This window comes from Schistocerca americana, chromosome 8 (assembly GCF_021461395.2).
Source record: "Schistocerca americana isolate TAMUIC-IGC-003095 chromosome 8, iqSchAmer2.1, whole genome shotgun sequence".
Lineage (NCBI taxonomy): Eukaryota > Metazoa > Arthropoda > Insecta > Orthoptera > Acrididae > Schistocerca > Schistocerca americana.
This window is the reverse complement of record NC_060126.1, coordinates 428,642,308-428,654,386: the sequence shown is the minus strand read 5'-3', so window position 1 is coordinate 428,654,386 and position 12,079 is coordinate 428,642,308. Positions and strand designations below refer to the sequence as shown.

Sequence of the window (12,079 nt, the reverse complement as noted above, 5' to 3'; positions counted from 1 at the left end):
CTGTTTCCGTCTTCCTAGAAACCGGAAACCAATCAAAGTGGTTCGTTCGAATAACGCTCGCATGAAAATCATCGCTTGTTTCTTAGGTTACGCTCAACAGGTCGCGACCGTTGCCATAGACTTTAGAGGACTGAGGAACAGTTATTGCTGAATGGTACACCGCAATTTGTTTGCCGGAAGTCACCGATGAAATCAGGAGGAAGGACTTACTGCCATCTGAGACACAGTGCGTCACCGTTTATTACAGAGAAAAATATCAAATTAAACGTCTCATTGCCTGTATTCGTTTGACTTATCGCCTAACAACTTCTTCTTGTCCCGTTTTGTTAAAGAAAAAGGTCGCAATTTCCATCACCTCCAGAAATTGACAGCGAGTAAGTTACTCGTCACGTACAGCAAATACCTGTAAGAATGCAACTGTAAGAAAAAAATTACCCAAATATTAAGAGAGCCCGACTGTAAGGCAGTGACGTCCTAAGTGGGAATTTCTAGCTTTTATTTTTATTTTATTTTATTTTACGCGTCTAGTTCCACAGGATCAAATTGAGGAGCAAATCTCCAAGGTCATGGAGTGCGTCAGTACATGAAATTACAACATAAAAGTAGTAACACATAAAATGAAATGTTCATGAACCAAAAAGACAAGCCATAAGTTTAAGTAAACGTAATCAAATGGTTCAAATGGCTCTGAGCACTATGGGACTCAACTGCTGAGGTTATTAGTCCCCTAGAACTTAGAACTAGTTAAACCTAACCAACCTAAGGACATCACACACATCCATGCCCGAGGCAGGATTCGAACCTGCGACCGTAGCGGTCTCGCGGTTCCAGACTGCAGCGCCAGAACCGCGCGGCCACTTCGGCCGGCAAACGTAATCAACAATATAACATAGGAATCAGCTTAATTTTTCAAGGAACTCCTCGACAGAAAAGAAGAGTGACCACGAGGAAACTCTTCAGATTCGATTTGAAAGAGCGTGGCTTACTGCTAAGATCTTTGAATTCTTGTGGTAGCTTACTGAAAATGGATGCAGCAGCATACCGCACACCTTTCTGTACAGGAGTTAAGGCAGGCGATTCAAATGCAGATTGGGTTTCTGCCGAGTATTAACCGAGTGAAAGCTGCTAATTCTTCAGAATAAGCTGATATTGTTAAGAAAAAATGGCAGCAAAGAATATATATATTGAGAGGCCAATGTCGGAATACCCAGACTAGTGAACAGGGGCTGACAACAGGTTCGCGAACTTACACCACTTATTGCCCGAACACCCGCTTCTGAGCCAAAAATATACTTTGAGAATGGGAAGAGTTAACCAAAACTATAATACCATACGACATGAGCGAATGAAAATAAGCAAATTAGACCACTCTTTCGTGTCGAGCTAACACTTACTTACTTACTTCGAATAGTAAAAATGGCAGCATTAAGTCTTTGAACATGATCCTCACCGTGGGCTGAGCTGAGCAGGATTTGGAATTTTATAATTCTAAAGAGATGGTTTCAAGGCCGAGTTTTCTGGGATGTCGTCTGAGATCTTTCTTAGTCAGTTTCACTGCCAAACTGAAACGTACTGCCTAGATTTATGGAAGTGTCGAAGTGGTGGGAAGACGATGAAAGAAAGGTAAAGGAAAAGCAGATTCGCTGGAAGGATGTTGTTAAGTACATAAATGTAACTCATCCACGAAAGTAATGGCTTGCGAAACTCTCGTAAGAGCGACTCTTCGTAGTGTTCATCACTCTGGAACCCTTACTGAATTTGATTAATAGAAAGATATATGTAAGATCCGACAAAGAGCGGCGCGTTTCGTCACGAGGTCCTTTAATAGTTGGGAAGCGCTATGTATCAGGGAAAGATTTACTATTGAAATTCCGAGAGCGTACGTTCGAAGAAGAGACGGGCAACGGATTACTCTCCCTCCCCCACCCCCACCAACATTTAGCATAATAAACACGACGAGGTGTTTACCCATATGGCACAACTACTGTAACACATGATAGCGGATATAGCACATACGGGAATGACACTTGCTTAGGGCTGTATGTGGAAAATAGTGTTCCATTACAAATAATATATCTTTAACATAAAATTGTTTGTTTTCCAAAGATTCATGAATACACAAATCGTAATTCTACTTTATTAAACCGCATTCTACAGCTTTTAAAAATGGTACAATAGTTTTAATTACATCTTCTGTTACAGTATGCTGAGCTGTGTATTACCACGAACATGCGGTACAATACTGTCCGCAAATATGATTTGCTTTATACTGTTCAGAAAGCTCGCCTAAAAATCATTGCCGGCCGAAGTGGCCGTGCGGTTAAAGGCGCTGCAGTCTGGAACCGCAAGACCGCTACGGTCGCAGGTTCGAATCCTGCCTCGGGCATGGATGTTTGTGATGTCCTTAGGTTAGTTAGGTTTAACTAGTTCTAAGTTCTAGGGGACTAATGACCTCAGCAGTTGAGTCCCATAGTGCTCAGAGCCATTTGAACCATTTTTTTTTAAATCATTCGTTTGTATGTTCTCGCATTAAATAACGTACGCCACTAAGCAAAACACACGGACACCAGAATTCTTTTTAAATCACGAGTGGTGATAGCGCGGCTCAGTTGGTCTTAGTTCAACCAGCGTGCCTTTTCAGTAGCTCTGTGTGTCATGTTCGAACGAATTTCTGTAAAGTTTCCACGCGAGCTTTAATGCTGAACCTACTGAGACACTCCCGACGAATGTTGCGATGTTACATTCCCCGTTTTCATCAACATGCATCCGGATTTCCCAACAGGTACATGGCTACGTTATAATGTGTGCCACACACCTATGGAATGCGTCGCGAATTTTTTGCTGTCCAGAAGTCTAATGTTTGTAAGTCATAAATGTAAGGTATTTTACTTTTTAATGTGAGCTTTAATAATTTATAATCAACTTTATGCACGCAGCTTCGTCTGCGCACGCATATGTGATTATATATATATATAAAATGTTTCACAGATGTTTTTCATTCGTACCTACAGCGAATTTCGCTCTCCAGTTTCATCTGAATTCTGATGATGCCATTAACTGATCGTCGTTTCGAGATAAAGGACTACCCCTGGTAACTCTATGATTCCCCGCTGTGTTACACCATGCGACTCTGTGGTATCTGGACGTGTGTTACGATATTTGACCCCGAAACACGATGCAGCGCCCATTCCCACGGTGTGCTGACGCACTGGACAGCCCAAATAAGAGAGACGTCGCGCTTGATACTTTCATCGTATTGGAAGTCACCTAATTGCAGGAAATTAATTACTAACAGGTCGTATTCGGGCGTTTCTACATATCATCCCATGCTATCGTCACTCCTGCCCCTACCGGTAGTAGGGACAGCTTACTGCGACATTTATATACTGTATAAAATGAGTAACGTATATACCACATTTGGTTGAAATTTCTGAAGGCGTTCCAGAGTTATGCTTTGATGTTACGCCTTTTTACACCATAAGGCCATATGCGTTCTAGGGCTCTATTACTGCCAAAGCAAATTTTTCCAGTGATACGGCTGCCAATTTTGGTGGAAATTCCTTCAGGTGTTACAGAGATGTGCTGCTATGTCAGTCTCTCTGCAACCCCTCCTCCCCCTACCATCCCAGCCCCTGGAAGTCTAGTATTTCCGAAAGTAAATTTTCGGAGGCAAAATTCTCGAATGAACTACGAAAGAGGAGTGAAGTACCTTCGTCTTGGCGGGACGGGGCGAGGGGAGGGGAGGGGAGTAGATGTAGAAAGATGACGAGCGCCTTAGTTGGAGAGGAGAAGGAAAGCAGTGGGCAGTGAACTCGAGAAAAACTGGCAGGACTTCAGAGTTGGCAGATGTGCAAGGTCCAAAGACTAATAATGGTTCCGCATGTTGACACGAAGTCCGATATTCTCACATTCGAGCACAACGCACTGCTGGGGCCTTTTTGAATGACAGCTGCGACAGGCAGGTTGTTGGCTGCACGTGGCTCGGTAGCGAGGCCCACGAGAAAGACACGCTGTGGCTTGTACGTCACAGCTCGTGACATTGCAGATCTTACAGGAATGCCTGCGGCCGTCTCCGGCGGCGAGCGAGCAACTAATTCAGATGAATTGAATAATTCCTGACTGCGCGATTGAATGCATGCATGTTCTCGATAGCAAACAACAAAATTTACGCTACAAATAATTCAATACCTACTCTTGCTGACAGTACGGGTAATGTAACTGATGATGATAAACACAAGGCCGAAATTCTAAACCTAGCTTTCAAAAACTCGTTTGTGATAGAGGACTGCAGCACCATTCCCCCTTTCAATGATCGAACAAACGAAAGGATGGCTGACATAGTGTTTAGTGTATCTGGGATTGTAAAACAGTTAAGATCCTTAGACGCCAGAAAGGCATCTGGCCCAGACCGTATCCCCGTAAGATTTTATGTTGACTATGCTACAAATATTCTTATCCGTCATCTATCAGAGACCATTGGAATGGCGGAAAGTTCCACGGGAAAGGAAGAAGGCCCAGGTCATAGCAATCTATAAAAAGGGTAAAAAATCGGATGCACATAATTACTGGCCAATTTCACTGACATCGATTTGTTGTTGAATCATTGAACATATTTTGTATTCAGACATAATGACCTTTCTAGACTCTGAGAAGCTCATCTGCAGAAACCATCACGGTTTTAGGAAACAGCGGTCATGTGAGACACAGCTGGCCCTCTTTGTGCATGATATACAACAGGCTCTAGATACCGGCTCCCAGGTTGATGCCATATTTCTCGACTTTCGAAAGGCGTTCGACTCAGTTCCGCACTGTCGCTTGCTACAAAAAGCGCGCGCTTAATGTCTATCCAATGACATATGCGGTTGGGTAGAAAATTTTCTAACAGACACGGAGCAGTATATCGTCCTCAACGGGGTAACTTCAACAGAAACAAGAGTAACTTCAGGTGTGCCCCAGGGCAGCGTAATAGGTCCTCTGCTTTTTACGATTTACATAAACGATCTGGTCGATGCTATTGACAGTGGCCTTAGACTGTTTGCCGATGATGCTGTAGTCTACAGGAACGTAGTATCACACGAAATTTGTGAACAAATCAGTGAGGATTTGCAGAAAATAAATGCGTGGTGTAATGACTGGCAGTTATCTCTCGATATTAGTAAGTGTAATCTACTGCGTATAACAAAGCGAAAATCCCCATTACTGTAAGAGTACAAAATAAATGATCAGTCCTTGGAGGCGGTAACATCAGTCAAGTATCTGGGTTTGACTATTCGAAATGATCTCAAATGCAATGATCAGATTACACTGGTAACGGGTAAGGCGAACTCTAGAGTGCGGTTTATTGGTAGAATACTGAAGCGATGCAGGAAATAGCTTACAATACGTTAGTTCGTCCAGTCTTAGAGTATTGATCGTCTGTATCGGACCCTTACCAGTTGGGTCTGATTCAAGAGATTGAGAAAGTCCAAAGAAGAGCGGCAAGATTCGTGACTGGTACATTTAGCCATCGCGAAAGCGTTACAAATCTCATAGAAAGTTTGAAGTGGGACACACTTGCAGATAGACGACGCACTAAACAGAAGGGGCTGCTCTCTACATTCCGAAATCCAATCTTCATCGAGGATGTAGGGCATATATTATTACCACCAACTTTCAAATCGCGTAATGATCATCATTCAAAGATAAGGTGTTGCGTAGTCAGTGAGTACACCACTTTCCCACTAGAGCGTGTCCCGCTGAGCACAACAACGCAGGCGCAGCACTCGTCCATCTCTGCACTACGAGATGGCGCTGCCATAGAGACGGACCAAATTCTGCTTCCGCCGATCCGCGTATTAATATGTAATGCAGCCAATGAGATGGTGGTAACGTAGAACCTTTTCTCCTCGCGGATCACACTCGCGCAGTGATACATGAACGCGCGAAGTATTATAACGAGTGTACAGACCTCCGATTAGTCAGTCTACATTTGTCTGTACCAGTCTGTACTAGTTCTACATTTGTCTGTACAAGTCTACAGTCAAGTTTCAGTCTGCGCCTAATAAGATTACCATATTCCTGTACATAGCCATGAAGATAAATGTATAGACACTTTTGTCAAGTATCAGAGATATATGTGAGAATAAGATTAACATACCAATACCAAAGGAACTTCAGATTGTTAATTGTAAATAGGATCCAGAGCCAAGTTAAGTAATTTTTATGCTTGTTATTATTTTAATAAATGTGTGTGAAAATTAATCTAGTTCTGTTTAAAGTCGGTCACCGTCAATCAGCTACTCTAAGCGTGCAAGTGGCATTTCTACCGTCTGACCTAACGGTGGAAGATAAACACGCCACGATAACACCACGAGACATATTGCTGACACTCACCTACTTTGTTAGAGCGACAAGTCAAATAATCTGATGGTGTGTGTACCGAAGGTCTTGCAGTACGCACACCACGTAAGGGAAATAAGAGCTCGTACTGAGGCGATCCGCAAGTGGAACAGAGGGGGGAGGGAACTGAGTTTGGCGCGAATTGTGCCCTCCGCCACACACCGCTTTGTGGCTAGCGGAGTATATATGTAGATGTAGAAAATGAAGACCATTAGTTGTAATTTTTTCAGTTAAATATGGATTCCCTGTGGGCTGTGCATGGAACCGAGCGTTGCTGGAGCGTGATGGACAGGACTACTAGTGTGACGTCACAACTTCGTTTCAGGGCCCGTATATCTCGTTGGCCCCGCTGGGGCGTGAGGGGTCAGGGTAGGGTAGGGTAAGGTTGGGCGGTGCGCGCCGCCACCGCTGTCTCACCTGTGGCCCCCTGCGCAGGTTGAGGCTGCTCGCGTCGCTCTGGCTGGGGCTGTGGTACGGGCTGGACTTGCCGATGGGCACCGTGATCATGGCCGCCGCGTGCTGGGCGTGCCCCACGCGTCACTCGGATCTGAACGTGAACGTTATCGCGAACGCGAACGTGGCGCGGCGAACGCGGACCGATGACGGAGAGAGCTCACTGGGTCGGCGCCTCTGGCGGTGCCACTAGGCGCACAGTGGCCGCGGTGCTTTCAGCTCCCCCCGAGACGGCGGGTGGCTACTGGCGGGCGGGCGGCGCGGCCTCTGGTTTTGTGGAAGCGGCGCGGCGTCAGGGGGTGACGCAGATGGGCTGCCAGCTGAGGCAGGAGGAAGGCGGGCCTAATTTTAGCGCCGGCAGGGCGGACTAGAGGACGCGCCGGCCGGCCGGCGGTGTCCACGCGGCCGCTGCGTGCCCAGGGCTGGCCACGGCACGGCACGGCACGGCACGGTCGGTGTTCCCGCAGCCAGGGACCCCACACACACGGCTCCGTAGCCGAGCTGGGATGTTATTTAAGATCAAATGTGACACGTTAACGCTACAGTTCCGGAACGGTGGCCTCAACCTCACAAACGTGCGAAACAAAGCTCTGGCGCTTTACATGCGAGCGATGATACGAAATTGGCAACAACGAAAGCATACCATAACGTCAGCTCTGATAGAAGTACTTGTTCCGCCTTCGTACGAACCCCCTATTGCGGTGGGCAATACTTTGCCTCATTTCTTGTTGATGACACTTATGTTCGTCTGAAAGTACCTTCGACGAGGATACCCACGACTCGAGAGATCTACAGGCGCTTGATGGATCACCATGGCTGCAACATAATGAATTTCAAATACCTGTCGAGAACGTGGAACCACATTTGGTGTGCAGTGCATACTCCATTACTGTCAACAGCAGCGAGGTCGATGTGGTATATTCTTATAAACCGTAAACTTGTGACCAGGAGTCGATTACATACAATTCATATGGTCGATTCTCCTCTTTGCACAAACTGTGGACTGTTATCAACGGAAGAACATGGTTTAGTGTGTGGCGCAGCGAGGGACGTCTGGATGCTGACGCGTCGAATACTGGCCTTCCTTCGGCGCACTACCTACACAGAAATCACATCAGATGTACTTTTTCTACCGGACAAGACCTTTTTCCCCAAACAAAAGACGTATGCGGTCAATTGGATCGCTGGACATGCGACGAAATATTGGTATTCGTACAATATTAAGTCCGTGATGGATTATTGGATGTATTTACAAGAACAACACGAGCTCATACGGAGTCATACGAAATACAGGACTTACTTTTCCAATTTTTTAGGAAGTGTTTTCCACAATCCGCCCGACAGCTGGGGTGTCCCAAAACTGAGAAGACTCCTGCAGCAGAACGACTAGAGACAGTACTGCGCGGTTCAATTATATTGGCATATAGCACACTGAGAAGAAAACTGGCCCCTACCTGTTGGCGCCAGTTATGACTGGATTATGTTAAAGTGGAAAAAAAAACAAAAAATAACAACAACAAAACACACACACACACACACACACAACGATGGTAAACACCGAAACCGCCTCAGATAATGGTCCTTCGAATGGTCGACGCAGGAGAAATACATGCCGCCCACAAAGGCAGAAATGGTCAAGATTATATGGCTTTCTGCCAGACTTACGATGCGACACCGTGTGCTGCAGGGATTGTGATGCAGATGATAACTTCATTTTCACTCCCGCCCGTGACTAGGATTGTCATTTACTTTATTCATGTTAAAAAAAAAAAAAAAGAGGGCGGCCTTTACGTTGATTTTATGGTTTCCAAATTGTTTTTGCTGTCTCGATACTTTTCTTATTTCTAGGACAGCACAATTGTACGAATAAAGATTGTTTGTTTACCCTTCCATCCTGTTAAAAAAAAAAAAAAAAAAAAAAAAAAAAAAAAGAGGCAGGTAAGCGAGTTCAAATCCTGGTGGTGGATCAAATTTTGACTTCCAGTTTATCACCGGCTCCTAAACTGACAAACGAGGGGCGTTTGAAAAGTCCGTGCAAAGTACGAGAAATGGCTCCACCGTGTAATGGTACTTAAATTACGTAACCATTACGGCACCTCACCTCACCCTCTCGATACCAGCAATATTCTACTGTGTTTCTGTAGTTAACATGTTTCTGAGACAACATTCAGATTTGATTTCATTAATGTAGAGGTACTTTGATACATCGATATGTTTATATTGCAATGACATTATTCTTATGTGAATTCTTTATTTTGTCACTATGATCTCTGATGTACTTGTAACTCTCATTTTTGGGCGCGTAAGCGGTTATTACAGAGTCAAGTCTTGGTCGTCTTGTTGAAAAGACGCAAATTGCAGTCAGTTTATGAAATGTTAACTTTAAAACTGAGGAAGATATTTTCAAGTATGTTTTATATTGTGAAGTGTTGGTGCAACAAAAGTAATAAAAAAGAAGTGTAACTTAAATTCGGAGTGCTGATTATTTTTTTACATCACCATTGTCCTAACTTACAGAAGTTTAATCTTCAAGATTGGTTTATGAAACACATCTATAAAACTTTCGAATATCGCAGAATAACACCTAGGCCTCTTTGCATCCGAGCTTGGAATCATCACTGCCTAGATTTTCGACGATTGAGCCATGAGTTCACAACGAGACCAGCGTGGGAAACACGAAAAGATGAGTGCCTAGTTTATCCATTATTTCACGAAATGACTTTATTAACTGTGCTCTAATGATACCTGCCACATACTATAACTTTGTTGTTGCCTGAAAATGCAATATTTAGAAGCGTGAGCAACACTACAATCATAATTAATTTATGACCTTTGTTGTGGCAGGGTTGTTAGAACCGTCACGTATCAAGGTCATGTTTAGTTGGTAGCATCTTTGGAAAGAATGCACACCAAGTTTCAGCCATATTGGTCTATTTCTTTCTGTTTGACATTCGTGTGAATCAAGGAAGTCGAGTGATTGTCAAAAAATGGACGAAGAAGAATTTCGTGTGGTGATTAAACATTACTTTATGAAGGGAGACTAAAGAGAAGCTTGATAAACATTATGGCGACTCTGCACGTTCGATTAGAACAGTTTATAAGTGGTTTCGAACTTTTCGGAGTGGCCATATGGGCACTAGTGATGCTGAACGTTCTGGACGCCCTGTGGAGGTTACGACTCCAGAAATCATTGATAAAATCCATGATATGGTGATGGATGACAGAAGAGTTAAGGTGCGTGAAATTGCTAGTGCTGTGGGCATCTAGAATGAACGGGTACATAATATTTTGCATAAACATTTGGACATGAGAAAGCTATCCGCAAGATGGGTTCCGCGATTGCTCACGCTTGACCAAAAACGGAATCGTGTGAAGTGTTGCAAAGGGTGGTTTGCAGCTGTTCAGGAAGAATCCGCAGGACTTTAAGCGTCGTTTCGTCACTGTGGATGAAACATGGATACATTACTGTACTCCTGAGACTAAACAACAAACTAAAAAATGGGTTAGCCGCGCGGGATTAGCCGAGCGGTCTTAGGCGCTACAGTCATGGACTGTGCGGTTAGTTCCGGTGGAGGTTCGAGTCCTCCCTCGGGCATGGGTGTGTGTATTTGTCCTTAGGATAATTTAGGTTATGTAGTGTGTAAGCTTAGGGACTGATGACTTTAGCAGTTAAGTCCCATAAGATTTCACACACATTTGAAGATTTGAACAAACAATGGGTTACCAAGGGAGAATCTGCAACAAAAAAGGCGAAGACCAGTCCTTCGGCCGGAAAGGTTATGGCGACTGTCTTTTGGGATTCGCAAGGGATAATCCTCATCTACTATCTGGAAAAGGGTAAAACTATTACAGGTGCATATTATTCATCGTTATTGGATGCCGGCAATTGGACCGCAAAAAAGTCCTTTTCCATCACGACAGTGCACCAGCGCACACCTCAGCAGTTGTGGCCGCAAAATTAATGGAAATAGGATTCCAACTCGTTTCACATCCCCCTTATTCTCCAGACTTGGCTCCCTCGGACTACTATTTGTTCCCCAATTTGAAGAAATGGCTGGCGGGTCAAAGATTTTATTCAAACGAGGAGGTGATTGCAGCAACTAATAGGTATATTACAGACTTGGACAATTCCTAATATTTGGAAGGGATCAACAAATGTGAACAGTGTTGGACGAAGTGGATAAGTCTAAAAGGAGACTATGTCGAAAAATAAAAAAGTTTTACCCCAAACACGTAAGTAGGTTTTATTTTTGCACTGACTTTTCAAACGCCTCTCGTACGGCCGGGAAAGCGATGTGATGACCACATGCCCCCCTCCCCCATCTCCGCATCCACTGACGCCTGTGGGCTGAGGATGGCACGGCGGCCGATTGGTACCGTTGAACCTTCATAGCCTGTTCATAGGAAGTTTGCTTTACTTTAGTTTTCTAGTACTTCAGTGGCAAAGTTGTAACACGGGGTGGAGTTCTTGGTTCAAATGGCTCTGAGCACTATGGGATTCAACATCTTAGGTCATCAGTCCCCTAGAACTTAGAACTACTTAAACCTAACTAACCTAAGGACATCACACACAGCCATGCCCGAGGCAGGATTCGAACCTGCGACCGTAGCAGTCCCGCGGTTCCGGACTGCAGCGCCAGAACCGCACGGCCACCGCGGCCGGCCGGTGGAGTTCTTGATGCCAGTCTTTGCGCCAATGTGCTGGATTAAACTCCAAATCTCTACGTGGTGTCTTATGAAACGAGACCATCTGGTACTGTTGATGGTGATGCATTCGTCCGATGGGGACCTCAACTCTGGCTGAACCATTGTTATTTGAGAGGAGTACGCTATATGCCGGCAGCAGTTTTCACCCTCTCCCCTCTATCATCATCGTATCGCACCAAAACTTGGTAGGTATGCTAATGCAGTAATGCGGAACCGATTTACGCTGCAAAAACTCAATTTCAGTTCTGGCCACCAGGTGCAAAGCTGGCGCTGTACACTGTCTGTATGACAATGATATAACATCCGCGCTATCATCTGACAAACCGTAGCGTGCGTCGTTGTACGGCTATCGAGAAGAGAGAGAGTGAGCTGTTGCTGAAACTGTTTGATGTGAACGCAGCATCTACAGTGCTCCACTGAGACAGTATCACCGACTGAATGTTCTGAGGAGACACCTGATGTCACTAAATGGTATGAAGTTGATGATAATGAAATTCGAAAAACGGATGAGCTTGGTGTGTCATCTGGAAAGCGAAGCCGT

General features: G+C 44.7%; 1 protein-coding gene across 4 annotated transcripts in view; it reads right to left on the bottom strand.

Moving 5' to 3' along the window:
• Positions 1–12,079, bottom strand: part of LOC124546021 (TBC1 domain family member 4) — an 891,805-nt gene that overhangs the window by 192,737 nt on the left and 686,989 nt on the right. Inside the window, exon 1 of one of the 4 annotated variants that reach the window (XM_047124993.1) lies at positions 6,796–7,060. The exons of the other annotated variants lie outside the window; for them this stretch is intronic. Within the exon in view, the coding sequence (XP_046980949.1) occupies positions 6,796–6,885 (90 nt within the window). The 5' untranslated portion in view covers positions 6,886–7,060. Of the gene's footprint in view, positions 1–6,795; positions 7,061–12,079 lie in introns of those variants that run through there. 4 annotated transcript variants of the gene reach the window in all.